Source organism: Budorcas taxicolor, chromosome 7 (genome assembly GCF_023091745.1).
Source record: "Budorcas taxicolor isolate Tak-1 chromosome 7, Takin1.1, whole genome shotgun sequence".
NCBI classification, from domain to species: domain Eukaryota; kingdom Metazoa; phylum Chordata; class Mammalia; order Artiodactyla; family Bovidae; genus Budorcas; species Budorcas taxicolor.
The window spans coordinates 45,718,722-45,730,852 of NC_068916.1; the positions used below are offsets into that span (position 1 = coordinate 45,718,722).

General features: G+C 41.1%; 1 protein-coding gene and 1 long non-coding RNA gene across 2 annotated transcripts in view; one reads left to right on the forward strand and one right to left on the reverse strand.

The window, feature by feature from the left end:
* Window positions 1-11,276, reverse strand: part of SAR1B (secretion associated Ras related GTPase 1B) — a 28,911-nt gene extending 17,635 nt beyond the window's left edge. Inside the window, exons 1-2 of the mRNA XM_052642463.1 lie at window positions 11,179-11,276; window positions 593-668 (exon numbers count right to left, since the gene is read on the reverse strand). Of these exons, the coding sequence (XP_052498423.1) occupies window positions 593-650 (58 nt within the window). The 5' untranslated portion in view covers window positions 651-668; window positions 11,179-11,276. The remainder of the gene's footprint in view (window positions 1-592; window positions 669-11,178) is intronic.
* Window positions 1-11,474, forward strand: part of LOC128050283 (uncharacterized) — a 35,141-nt gene extending 23,667 nt beyond the window's left edge. Inside the window, exon 4 of the long non-coding RNA XR_008199670.1 lies at window positions 10,977-11,474. This is a non-coding gene — a long non-coding RNA (uncharacterized LOC128050283). The remainder of the gene's footprint in view (window positions 1-10,976) is intronic.
* Window positions 11,475-12,131: the final 657 nt, after the last annotated feature.

A 12,131-nucleotide genomic window follows, 5' to 3' on the forward strand; every position in this document is an offset into this window, starting at 1 on the left:
AACTGGCTAATAAATGGTAGCTGTTCCTGCTAGTAATATGCTTATCAACAACCTTGCTTGCTTGCTTGCTTGCTAAGCTGCTTCAGTTGTGTCCAACTCTGTGTGACCCCATAGACGGCAGCCCACCAGGCTCCTCCGTCCCTGGGATTCTCCAGGCAAGAACACTGGAGTGGGTTGCCATTTCCTTCTCCAATGCATGAAAGTGAAAAGTTAAAGTGATGTTGCTCAGTTGTGTCCGACTCTTAGCGACCCCATGGACTGCAGCCCACCAGGCTCCTCCGTCCATGGGATTTTCCAGGTCCAGGCAAGAGTACTGGAGTGGGGTGCCATCGCCTTCTCTGACCAACAACCTTAGGAGGAAGGAATTGTTAATCATTTTACACATAAGGAAATTAAGGCTAAAGTGGAGAAAGCAGTTTATCTAAGATTACTTCATAACAGGTATAGTGAGTAGTTGAATGTGTTGTATGATTCCAAAGCCCACGTCCGTAACTCCTGGGTTACATAGAAAGCGACTCTAGACAAATAAAAGACACTTTTATATAAGTAGGATTAAATGGGATAACAAAAGGGAACAAAGGGCCAACATTACCTAGAAACTGTAGCACACTGCTGAAACCACTGTAAATCCAGTCAAATATGAAGGACATAGCCAAATCTGATAGGGTCTGGAAAAGAAAGTGGGATTTCGTAGTCAATATTAAATAGCAATGACATTAAACATCAACTGTGAGTAACTAATTCTACAGCAACCTTACTACAAAGAGTTAAATACTCTTCCAGGCCAGTCTAACCTGGTGTATGCTGCTGCTGCTAAGTCGTATCAGTTCAGTTCTGTCGCTTAGTCATGTCCGACTCTTTGTGACCCCATGAATCGCAGCACACCAGGCCACCCTGACCATCACCAACTCCCGGAGTTCACTCAGACTCACGTCCATCGAGTCAGTGATGCCATCCAGCCATCTCATCCTCTGTCATCCCCTTCTCCTCCTGCCCCCAATCCCTCCCAGCATCAGAGTCTTTTCCAATGAGTCAACTCTTTGCATGAGGTGGCCAAAATACTGGAGTTTCAGCTTTAGCATCATTCCCTCCAAAGAAATCCCAGGGCTGATCTCCTTCAGAATGGACTGGTTGGATCTCCTTGCAGTCCAAGGGACTCTCAAGAGTCTTCTCCAACACCACAGTTCAAAAGCATGAGTTCTTTGGCACTCAGCTTTCTTCACAGTCCAACTCTCACATCCATACATGACCACTGGAAAAATCACAGCCTTGACTAGACAGACCTTTGTTGGCAAAGTAATGTCTCTGCTTTTGAATGTACTATCTAGGTTGGTCATAATTTTTCTTCCAAGGAGTAAGCGTCTTTTAATTTCATGGCTGCAGTCACCATCTGCAGTGATTTTGGAGCCCCCAAAAATAAAGTCTGACACTGTTTCCACTGTTTCCCCATCTATTTTCCATGAAGTGATGGGACCAGATGCCATGATCTTAGTTTTCTGAATGTTGAGCTTTAAGCCAACTTTTTCACTCTCCACTTTCACTTTCATCAAGAGGCTTTTTAGCTCCTCTTCACTTTCTGCCATGAGGGTGGTGTCATCTGCATATCTGAGGTTATTGATATTTCTCCCAGCAATCTTGATTCCAGCTTGTGCTTCTTCCAGCCCAGCGTTTCCCATGATGTACTCTGCATCTAAGTTAAATAAGCAGGGTGACAATATACAGCCTTGACGTACTCCCTTTCCTATTTGGAACCAGTGTGTTGTTCCATGTCCAGTTCTAACTGTTGCTTCCTGACCTGCATACAGATTTCTCAAGAGGCAGGTCAGGTGGTCTGGTATTCCCATCTCTCTCAGAATTTTCCACAGTTTATTATGATCCACACAGTCAAAGGCTTTGGGATAGTCAATAAAGCAGAAATAGATGTTTTCCTGGAACTCTCTTGCTTTTTCCATGATCCAGCAGATATTGGCAATTTGATCTCTGGTTCCTCTGCCTTTTCTAAAACCAGATTGAACATCTGGAAGTTCACAGTTCACGTATTGCTGAAGCCTGGCTTGGAGAATTTTGAGCATTACTTTACTAGTGTGTGAGATGAGTCCAATTGTGCAGTAGTTTGAGCCTTCTTTGGCATTGCCTTTCTTTGGGATTGGAATGAAAACTGACCTTTTCCAGTCCTGTGGCCACTGCTGAGTTTTCCAAATCTGCTGGCATATTGAGTGCAGCACTTTCACAGCATCATCTTTCAGGATTTGAAATAGCTCAACTGCAATTCTATCATCTCCACTACCTTTGTTCGTAGTGATGCTTTCTAAGGCCCGCTTGACTTCACATTCCAGGATGTCTGGCTGTAGGTGAGTGATCACACCTTCGTGATTATCTTGGTCGTGAAGATCTTTTTTGTACAGTTCTTCTGTGTATTCTTGCCACCTATTCTTAATATCCTCTACTTCTGTTAGGTCCATACCATTTCTGTCCTTTATTGAGCCCATCTTTGCATGAAATGTTCCCTTGGCATCTCTAATTTCTTAGAAGTTATTATTTTATAAGTTGAAAATTGCAACTTCTTCTACTATTACCATTTTAGGTCATGGAGAAATTGAGACTTAAGAGAAAATATATACAAGTGGCTTATCTTTTCTGAAGATTTTTAGGTATATGCTTTTTGAAGGAAAATTTTAATAATTTAAAATATATTTTAATTTTATATTAAATATAAGTATATTTAATATAAAATTTAATATATGTTATGGTGTATAATATATTATATATTATAATAATTTTCACTGTAGAGAATCAGATAAAGCAGTGGTGTGCTGAGTTTTTTTTCTTTCTAATTCAATACATACTCACCTAGCTCATATTACATCCAGGGTCCTAAGTTAGACATTATGGGGAATACAAATACTGATGACAAACATGGCTCATTCTCTCAAAAAGGTTATAGAGTGATAAATTAGCTACACAAGTACAACTAAAAAATGTTAAAACTGAATAGGATATTATCTAAAATGGTAATAACTCACCCTGTAGAGTTTCAAGAATTATTCAAGCACAAGGGGAGGGGGGGAAATGCCCATATTGTAAATCCTAAGCTACTAGGGGAGTAATGATCATAAGAGCATAGAAACAAAACAATAAAAATAAATAACAGAGAGATGAGGTGGGCTTCCCTGGTAGCTCAGTGGTAAAGAATCCTATGTCTCCTGCCTGTGCAGGAGACACGGGTTTGATCCCTGAGCTGGGACGATCCCACAAACTGCTGAGGAACTAAGCCCGCCTGTGCACCACGGCTATTGAGTCTGTGCTCTAGAGCCGGGAGCCACAACTATTGAGACCACAGGCCATAGCTACTGAAGCTTGTGAACCCTAGAGCCCATGTTCCCCAACAAGAGGAGCCCCCACAATAAAAGCCCGTGTACCTCAACTAGAGAGTTTCCCGTGCTTACTGCAACTAGATCAAAGCCCATGGAGCAACAAAGACTCACCACAGCCAAAAATAAATTACAAATGAAAAAAAGACATGAGGTATGTGTGTGCATACTAACAGAAAGAGGTACAGTGAAATGAAAGTCCCTCAGTCATGTCTGACTCTTTGCGACTCCGTGGACTATACAGTCCATGGGATACTCTAGGCCAGAATACTGGAGTGGGGAGCCTTTCCCTTCTCCAGGGGATCTTCCCAACCCTGGGATCGAACTGGGGTCTCCCGCATTGCAGGCAGATTCTTTACCAGCTGAGCCACAAGGGAATCCTGAAAGAGGTATATTATGCTCACAAGTAACACTTTATATTATGTATGAAAACAAGAGAAAACCAGTCCTGCTTGTCTCAACATTCAGAATCCTATTTTCACAGCTCTGTGGTGACAACTGCTCAGTCGCTTCAGTCGTGTCTTGACTCTGTGCGACTCCAGAGACGGCAGCCCACCAGGCTCCCCCATCCCTGGGATTCTCCAGGCAAGAACACTGGAGTGGTGACCGCAGGGTACAGCTAAGGAAAGGTTTCTTGGATGGTGATTGGGTACCCATAGCCTGAATGGGTACAGCAAAATGTCAGGAACTGTTAGATGATGTAACTGGGATTAGGGGATAGAGACCAGAGTTAAAATCAATGGGTGCTAATTAGTGATGCAGAAGCCAGATTGATAAACAAATCTGAGATTAAATTTAGACATTTGGTTTTCATGCTGGCTACTTTTAATATGTGACCATAAGAAATTGCTGAATCTGCATTTCAATTTAATAAAACGGAGCAAAACAAAAAAATACCAGCTACCATTTGTTAAACCTCTGTGAGCAGTATGGTCTAGAGGTTAAGAGCAGCAGCTCTGGAGCTGAGACTTTACTAATATTTTAAGTAACTTATTTCACTTTCCTCATCTGTAAAATGGGGATAGCAATACCTATCTGAGATGGTTGTTAAGATTAATTACTACACACAAAGCATTTAGAATTGAGCATGGAGGAAGCACTCAATTTTAGCTGCTATTACTATTATTTCTTCCACTACATGGCCTACAGTACTAGGCACTTTACAGATATCATCACTAAACACCTCAACAACCTTTCAGAATAAATACATTATTGACTGCATTTTGCAGAAGCTGAAGCTACTAGTAAGTAAAATTCAACTTCTAGTGATTGGCACATCTACGTTTCAAACATGAGTTTGACTTCCACATCCATCCCCTTTTCCTTACATTGCATTGGCTCTCTAAAGCTTTATAAAAATAGTTTTAAAGGTTTAAAGTTATTTAAATCATTATATAACATTTTAAAATTACTCCAGCTCATGACTCTGACATGTAATTCCTTCTTCTGCCTCACATCCCACGGCCAGTCATTCCTTAGTTCTATCAATTTCTGCATTTTCTTTGATTCTCACAGGAGCCACCTGGTTAAAATCCTTGTGTCAGTTCCCTAAACTACCATCTTAACATCAAAATGTGTTTCTACCCAGTTGTACATGCCCTCCAGAGTAGATTCACCAAACTGTCATCTCAGACTTGTTGCATAGTCAGGGTGACTGTAACTCCCAGTTGGCTGGGGACAGTCTCAGTAAAGTTATTTCAGTGTAATCATTAATAGTGCTTCCCTTCTCAAAAGGGTCCTGATTGAAGTGTTAAATTATATGGCCGTTCTGCTTGTGGATGGAGAGCCACTGGAGGTTTGTGAGCTGAGAAATGATACAGTCAAACTCCTTGGTCTAGTGTTCCACATCCTACTTGTAGCTACCTTTCCAAGCTTATAATACGTATTACTTCCCTACTTGTAGCTTTCCCTGGGCTAAAGTAAACTGCTTGCTGGCGACCTGTGCTTTACCTTAAAACATCTGCCCATTATCCTTCCAGGCATCAGAATGTTTTCCCATCATCTCTGCCTAAAGTCTCCTTGCCAAATGCTATGGAAGAAACTAATTCTCACTTGAGATAGTCTTCAAGGTACAGATACGGGTGGAAGAACCAACAGAACCCAGGAAGGGTAAAAGAACTAGAAGAGACAGGCAAGAAAAGCGGCCAGTCACAGGATATGCACAGGTGTCACTGCTTGCTTTGCTGACGGAGGCAGCTGCTGGGAGCATGAGCAGCTTCCAGCCAGGGGTCTAGCAGAGCTGTGTGCCTTTGAGCAAATTACCATCTCTCAGGGTGTTTTATGAGCAAACAAGACAAAATGCACAAAGTAAGTATTTAAAATGTGGCCTCTGTTATTAATATTATTGAGAACAGAATGAGATGGAAGTTAGCAGGTGGAGTGAGGAAATTCTTCTGGCAAAAAATTTGAAATAATTTGGGTGAGGGAAGTGAGATTTTCTTCTTAGGGGAGGGTGAGGCTTGATAATGTTGATAAACTGAAAGGAAGGAGCTTGTGGCAAGGAATAAGTTAAAGATGAGAAAGAAGGAATTGACCAAAAGGGGCAAGGTCTCAAGAGGAGCCCGGGCAGAGAGCATGCTCTCTTTCTCTAAGATGAAAAGGAAGGAAGGCCAGGAAAGGTGAAGTAGTGTAGAGAAATTCTGAGGAGCAGATTGAGGATTAGAATAGCTACTGTGGGGGAAAGATCAAGTTAAAAGATGACTAAAAAGAGCCAATTGCTAAGACTGAAACATTCACAGCAGTGCCAGTCTGCACGGACTTCTATCCCTCCCGCTGCTTCCCCAGCCCCGCCCCAGCAGTGCTCAGCTTTAGAGAATAAGGAGCAAATGTGTATTAGGGACTTCAGAAGAGCAAATCAGAAAAGGGGAACAAGAATCTGAGAGCACTAGTGTCAGAGGCTGAAGTGGTCTGATCAGAAGTTCAGGCTGCGTGGATAAAGTTACAAAGGTAGACAAAGTGGGGGAATGGGTGGGGATCAAAAGCAGGCTTCTCACAGAATAAAACTGGAAGGACAGAGGGAGAGTCTTCAGCTAAAAATGGCAGATGCAGACGTAGTGAAAGGATGCAAGAAGTGAAAGGTGGTCAGAACTGTGCCAGCAAAGTGGAGGAACATGTGGGCTCAGAATTTAAGGGAGGTCTGAGTGGTGGCAAGCTCCAGAGTACTGTCCACACTGACAGGCAGTGGAATCACCAGAAGATTGGAGGGGAGCATTACAGAAAGCAGGACCGTGAGTCAAGTGGCAAAGTCCTCACTGGAGAAGACTGCTGGTAGGTGAGAGACAGGGAGGGTAGAGAGGGTAAGAGGGTAAGAGGGTAGCCATGCAGGTAAATGCATTTACGGTGTCAGGATTTGCTTTTGTAAAGTTTGTCCCAAGATAACTGATAACATATATGGGGAAACTCTTCTTCAGAAATTAATGAGATATTTATATTTCTATAAAGTCATAGCTTCTGAGATCTTTAAAACGAGCTAGGAGTCATTAGTCATTTTAAAGTAGAGGTAAAAATGCCAACTAAGAGTAAAAGTTACTTAGCCGCAATCAGATACCTGAGCCCTGAGAACAGGTTACACAACACCATGGATACACTATTCAGACATGTGAAAAGCAAAGGTCAAGAACAAGGAAACATATACACGTCAGCAGATTTATTTATTGCATGAACACCAAACAGGAAAAATCGCTCCACAGATTAGAAAAGTGATCTTCTCAAGTAATAACGAAAATCAGTGCAAAAGGTATAATGGAAAATAAATTCTCAGATTACAAATAACTTCTGAAAGCCTTGCCACATTAAACTTATAAAGATGATTCCATTTATATGAAATAGTCCAGAATAGTCAAGTCTTTAGAGTCAGTACATTAGTGGTTGTCAGACTCGGGGGAAGGTGAAATTGGGAGTGGCTAATGAGTACTGGGTTTCTTTTGGGGCGATGAAAATGTTTCTGGAGTTACTGGTGATGGTTGCACAACATGATTAAACTAAAAACACTCAATTGTACACTTACAATGCTAAGTAGTGTATGTACAAATCTTTTATGGTATGTACTCTCTTTCAATAAAATTATTATTAAAAAATTAAAGAACCGACCCATTGGGAAAGACCCTGATCTGGGAAAGACTGAAGGCAGGAGGAGAAGGGGATGACAGAGGATGAGATGGTAGGATGGCATCACCAACTCAAGGGACATGAGTTTGAGCAAGCTCTGGGAGACAACAGGCAGGGAAGCCTAGTGTGCTGCAGTCCATGGGGTCACAAAGAGTTGGACAGGACTGAGTGCCTGAACAACAACAAAGTAATTTAGGCTTCTCAGATGGCTCAGTGGTAGAGAATCCACCTGCCAATTCAGGAGAATGGGTTTGATCCCTGGGTCAGGACAATCCCCTGGAAAAGGAAATGGCAACCCACTCCAGTATTCTTGCCTGGGAAATCCTATGGACAGAAGAGCCTGACAGGCTTTAGTCCATGGGGTTGCAAAAGAGTCGGATATGACCTGGCAACTAAACAACAACAATATAAGTAATTTAGCAAAATCATTTAGGTGTGAACTTTTAAAAAAGAGAAAAAATAAACATAAGATGACAAGATACAAATACTCCAAAAAGCAGTGCTGGTAGAAAATAAAAACTAGGATATTCTAAGGAGATAAATCCTATTGAGAATAGGATTCGAGAGTAAATACATTAATAACTTTGGGAAGCAAAGCATGGTAGAGCCGTGGTAAAATGGATGGAGTAGAATGGATGTCCTAGATTTTAAAAAATCTAAACTGAATGTGCATCACTGCCTCTTACCCGGCCGTATTACATGGCATGCAGAACTTCCCCCACCAGGGATTGAACCTGTGCCTCTGTGGTGGAAGCATGGAGTCTTAACCACTAGATCACCAGGAAGTCCTAAATGTGCTTCTTTTGAAATACTGTAATTTCATCCTGGGAAAGCCAATCTTCATGAGCCCCAGTTTGCTCTTCGATGTAGGGGAAATACCGCCTGCCTCACAGAGTGTTAAGAATGATTAAATACGATAACATACATGAAAATACTTTGAATACACCATATAAGGTGGTATTAATTTAGACTAAATTGATTGAAAATCAAAGCACAGAACTTTCAATGCCAATTTTGAAATCAACTTCAATATTAATAACTACTACTAAGAAAAAGATTTTTAATGATGTTCTGATTTTACTTTAAATATTAACAACAACATCACTGTCACCAGAAAACCACTAGAATAGTTTCTTTCAAATCCAGGTAAGGAAATTTCAGTAGAAGAGATTGATCACAACTTTCTACACAATTTTGTCAGCCTTACAAAGTGCACAAATTCCATAAGATCAGCATACTATCTGTAAACCAATTTAGGAACTATAAATACCCCTCTCTCAGTTTCAAACAGTACTAGAAATACAAAGGCCAAATTCTGGCCATGTTTTGTAGAATTTCAACAAGGCCGTCGGCCTTGGTCCCTCGGGGATCTAGAGGATTGTTTCCAGGCCTCTACACCCCACACACTCTCCTTAAGTCCTTTATATAAAAATGTCATAGTATTTGCATACAGTCTTCGCACTTCCTCTAATATACTTTAAATAATCTCTCAATTACTTAAAGTATCTAACACAAGCAAATAGTTGTAAATGGAATGTAAATGCCATGTAAATAGTTGTCAGCACTTGGCAAACTGAAGTTTTGCTTTTTCAAACTCTCTGGAATTTTTTTCCCCAAATATTTTCCATCCATTCTTGAATCCTCAGAAACAGAATCCATGGATAAGGAGGGCCAATGTCCATACTAAAAGTTTGGACACTGACGATGTTGAATGTTTAAAAATAAGACTGCTTTTAAATACCCACCCCTAAAATTATTAGATTTTCTTTTTATAGCCTTTAAAGTACTGAAATAGTGATGCAAATAAAAAACTCAAGAAAACATTTGGGGACTGAATGTTTAGCCATTATAAAAATGGAACTAAATCTTTTGGTTCATGTAATGAACAAAAAGTACATACTCCATTTTTCTTTAAGGAAAAGTGATGCTCAACTGAAATAAGGTTAAATCTATGACAGATATAAGTTGGATTTTTTTAAGAGGAAGAGAGAAAAAACTATATATTTTTAAAAGCTGTGAGGGACTTCCCTGGCAGTTCAGTGGTTAAGACTTAGAGGCCTTCCAATGCAGGGGTTGTGGATGAGATCCCTGGTCTGGGAGCTAAGATCCCACATGCCTCCTGGCCAAAAGACCAAACCATAAAAATGTAAGCAATACTGTAACAAATTCAATAAAGACTGTAACAATGGCCCACCTCAAAAAAAAGCTTAAAAGTACTAACTTACCTATAATGAATTAAAATAAAAACTGACATAAGCAATGGCTAATTCAATCATTAAAATACTTTTAACTCAAATTGTACTAAAAGCTACATACAAGGAAAGTACTTTTTAATACTATGATCTGAAAATTATTTGCTTAGTAACGTTTTGCAGAAAAATAATTTAAATGACTTTCAGCAAGTGTACTTAAGAGGGTAAATGACTTTCAGCAAGTGTACTTAAGAGGGTGGAGAAATAATCATTACTACAGAATTCTGATTTATAAGCTTCAAATATATTGCACTGATTTCCATTTCTGATAGCCTATTCTTTGGTCTCAATTCTTGCTCAAAGTGCAAGGCAAAGGAGTTAAAATGTATGTACCCTATATAAACTGCTAATCTGCATAATTAATGACTGCTTCTCTAATATTTCTAAAATGATGGCAACACCTTCCTCTTCCACAAACTCAGGAAACATCAAAGAACTATCCTAGTTTTTAAAATTAAAAATATTTTGATGACAATGCAAGTCCACTAAAATATTTGATATACAGATTATTTTGAAATAGCACCACTAATTGTTGACAAAATGTAAACCTTCCTTATTCCTCATCTGTAAAATAGAGATACTACTACTTCCTCAGTGGATTGCTGTATGGAACTAAACCTTTTGGTTCGTGTAATGAACAAAAAGTACATTAGCGCCTTACACATAGTAGACAACAAATGTTCCTGTCCCTTTTTCATTTGCCTCATTGCGACTCTAATTGGTGTTCTAACACTGAACGCAGGACAGTCTTCAGTGTGAGATAAAAATGTGCAACTAATAATAGGTTTACTTTTTCAAATTAAAAGTATTTCTTCAGCTCATTGTGTCCAACGTACCTAATACCTTAAAATTCCTGACGAGTCTGGTTCTTTTGGTCAACGATGTCAAGAGTTTCAGCTGTTGTCAAAGTATTTAAACCTTGTTGGAAACTCTTGGGACAGTCTGTAAATAATTGCAGCTTTCCCCCAAGAGTATAGTGTATCTTTTCCCCATTCAACTGGGACTTGGGCAATGGGAAAACGTTCACTACTAGTAGTAGGGAAAGCTCGATTTGTACCCACACTATGTGGGAGAGTTGAAAACAACACCTCGCGTCACTGCCTCTGAGCTGTCAATGATCCCCGCAGCCTTCACCTTACCTGGTAAGGAAACTGAGGCTAAGGGCAAGGAAGGGCTTGGCTGCAGTTCAGAGTCATCTCTTTGATTCCTGAAATAACCCATTTGACAGCAGTGGTGTCCTTTCCAGATGGTCGTCAGAATGGCCCCGCGAAGCACGAAAGGAACCTGTCGTCTTTCCCGCCGCCAGATTCCAGGGCGAAAAACAGGAGCCCCTTCCCCGCCCTGCTATAGGCAGGGGTATTGAGTGGGCCCAGCCCCAAAGGCGCTCCTTCCCCGGGATCGACAGCTGCCGCCAGCCAGTTCTCCCGGGACGAGAGGCCGCCACTTACCTGCGGTTGGAGAAAACGCAATTCCTTGCTTGGAGTCGGCCCTATTCACTCCGACACCGAACTGCAAAGAGCGATGGCTGCCGCGGCCTTAGTTCGCGTTAGCTCCTTCCGGGCCGGCGGGTGCTTCACTCCCGAAGGTTCGCAGGACAGCAGTGCCGCGCGCCTGCAGTTCCGCCTTCCGGCGGTTCCGCGGACAGTCCCGTGGCTGACTGCGCTCTGGGCTGGGACATGCTGCCCACACAGGCCTGAAGGAGTTTAAGGCAGAGAAGGTAACACCGGTTCTTAGCTTGGGGAAATTATACGTGACATCCTCTTTTCTTTCTTTCTGTAAAAAATAATAATAAATTACATTTTCAAAGTGCACCTGTTTCTTGAGTTCAACAAGTAATTTACAAAATGTGCCAGATAATGTGTTGAGCTTTCATCAAGGCTGTCTTTACTCCAACGTTCTTTACTAAAGAATGTTGATCTTTAAGACTGTCTTGACTCCGCTGTTTTTTGCTCATGGATGTTACTTTTCTTAAATTTATTCAAATAGGAATACTTGGGTGCCTTGAATGAAAATGTGACGGCAGTGCTTCCAAGATTGCTCCCAAGCCTACGATTCTTTCTCGGGGATACAGACAGAACAAGGAGGTGCTTGGGGACTGAAGCAGTTATTGGATAGATTCCCAACAAGCCTATTACAGGCTCTCCCCCTCTTTCATCCCAGCCTCAGGAAATGACTTACTCCATTGGTCCTCGCTTCTCACTTGTCATTCCTTCTGCCAGAACTGCTTCCGCCGATATCTCCCTCCACCTGGCTAACTCCTACACACTCTTCAGGTCTCAGCACCAATAGCTCTCTCATCAGACTCCCTCTGATTCAGTTAAGCCCTTTATTTCAGGTTTCCCCAGTAACTGTGCAATTTATCTTATGATTGATTGAAATTATCTTGCTTATAATTTTACAA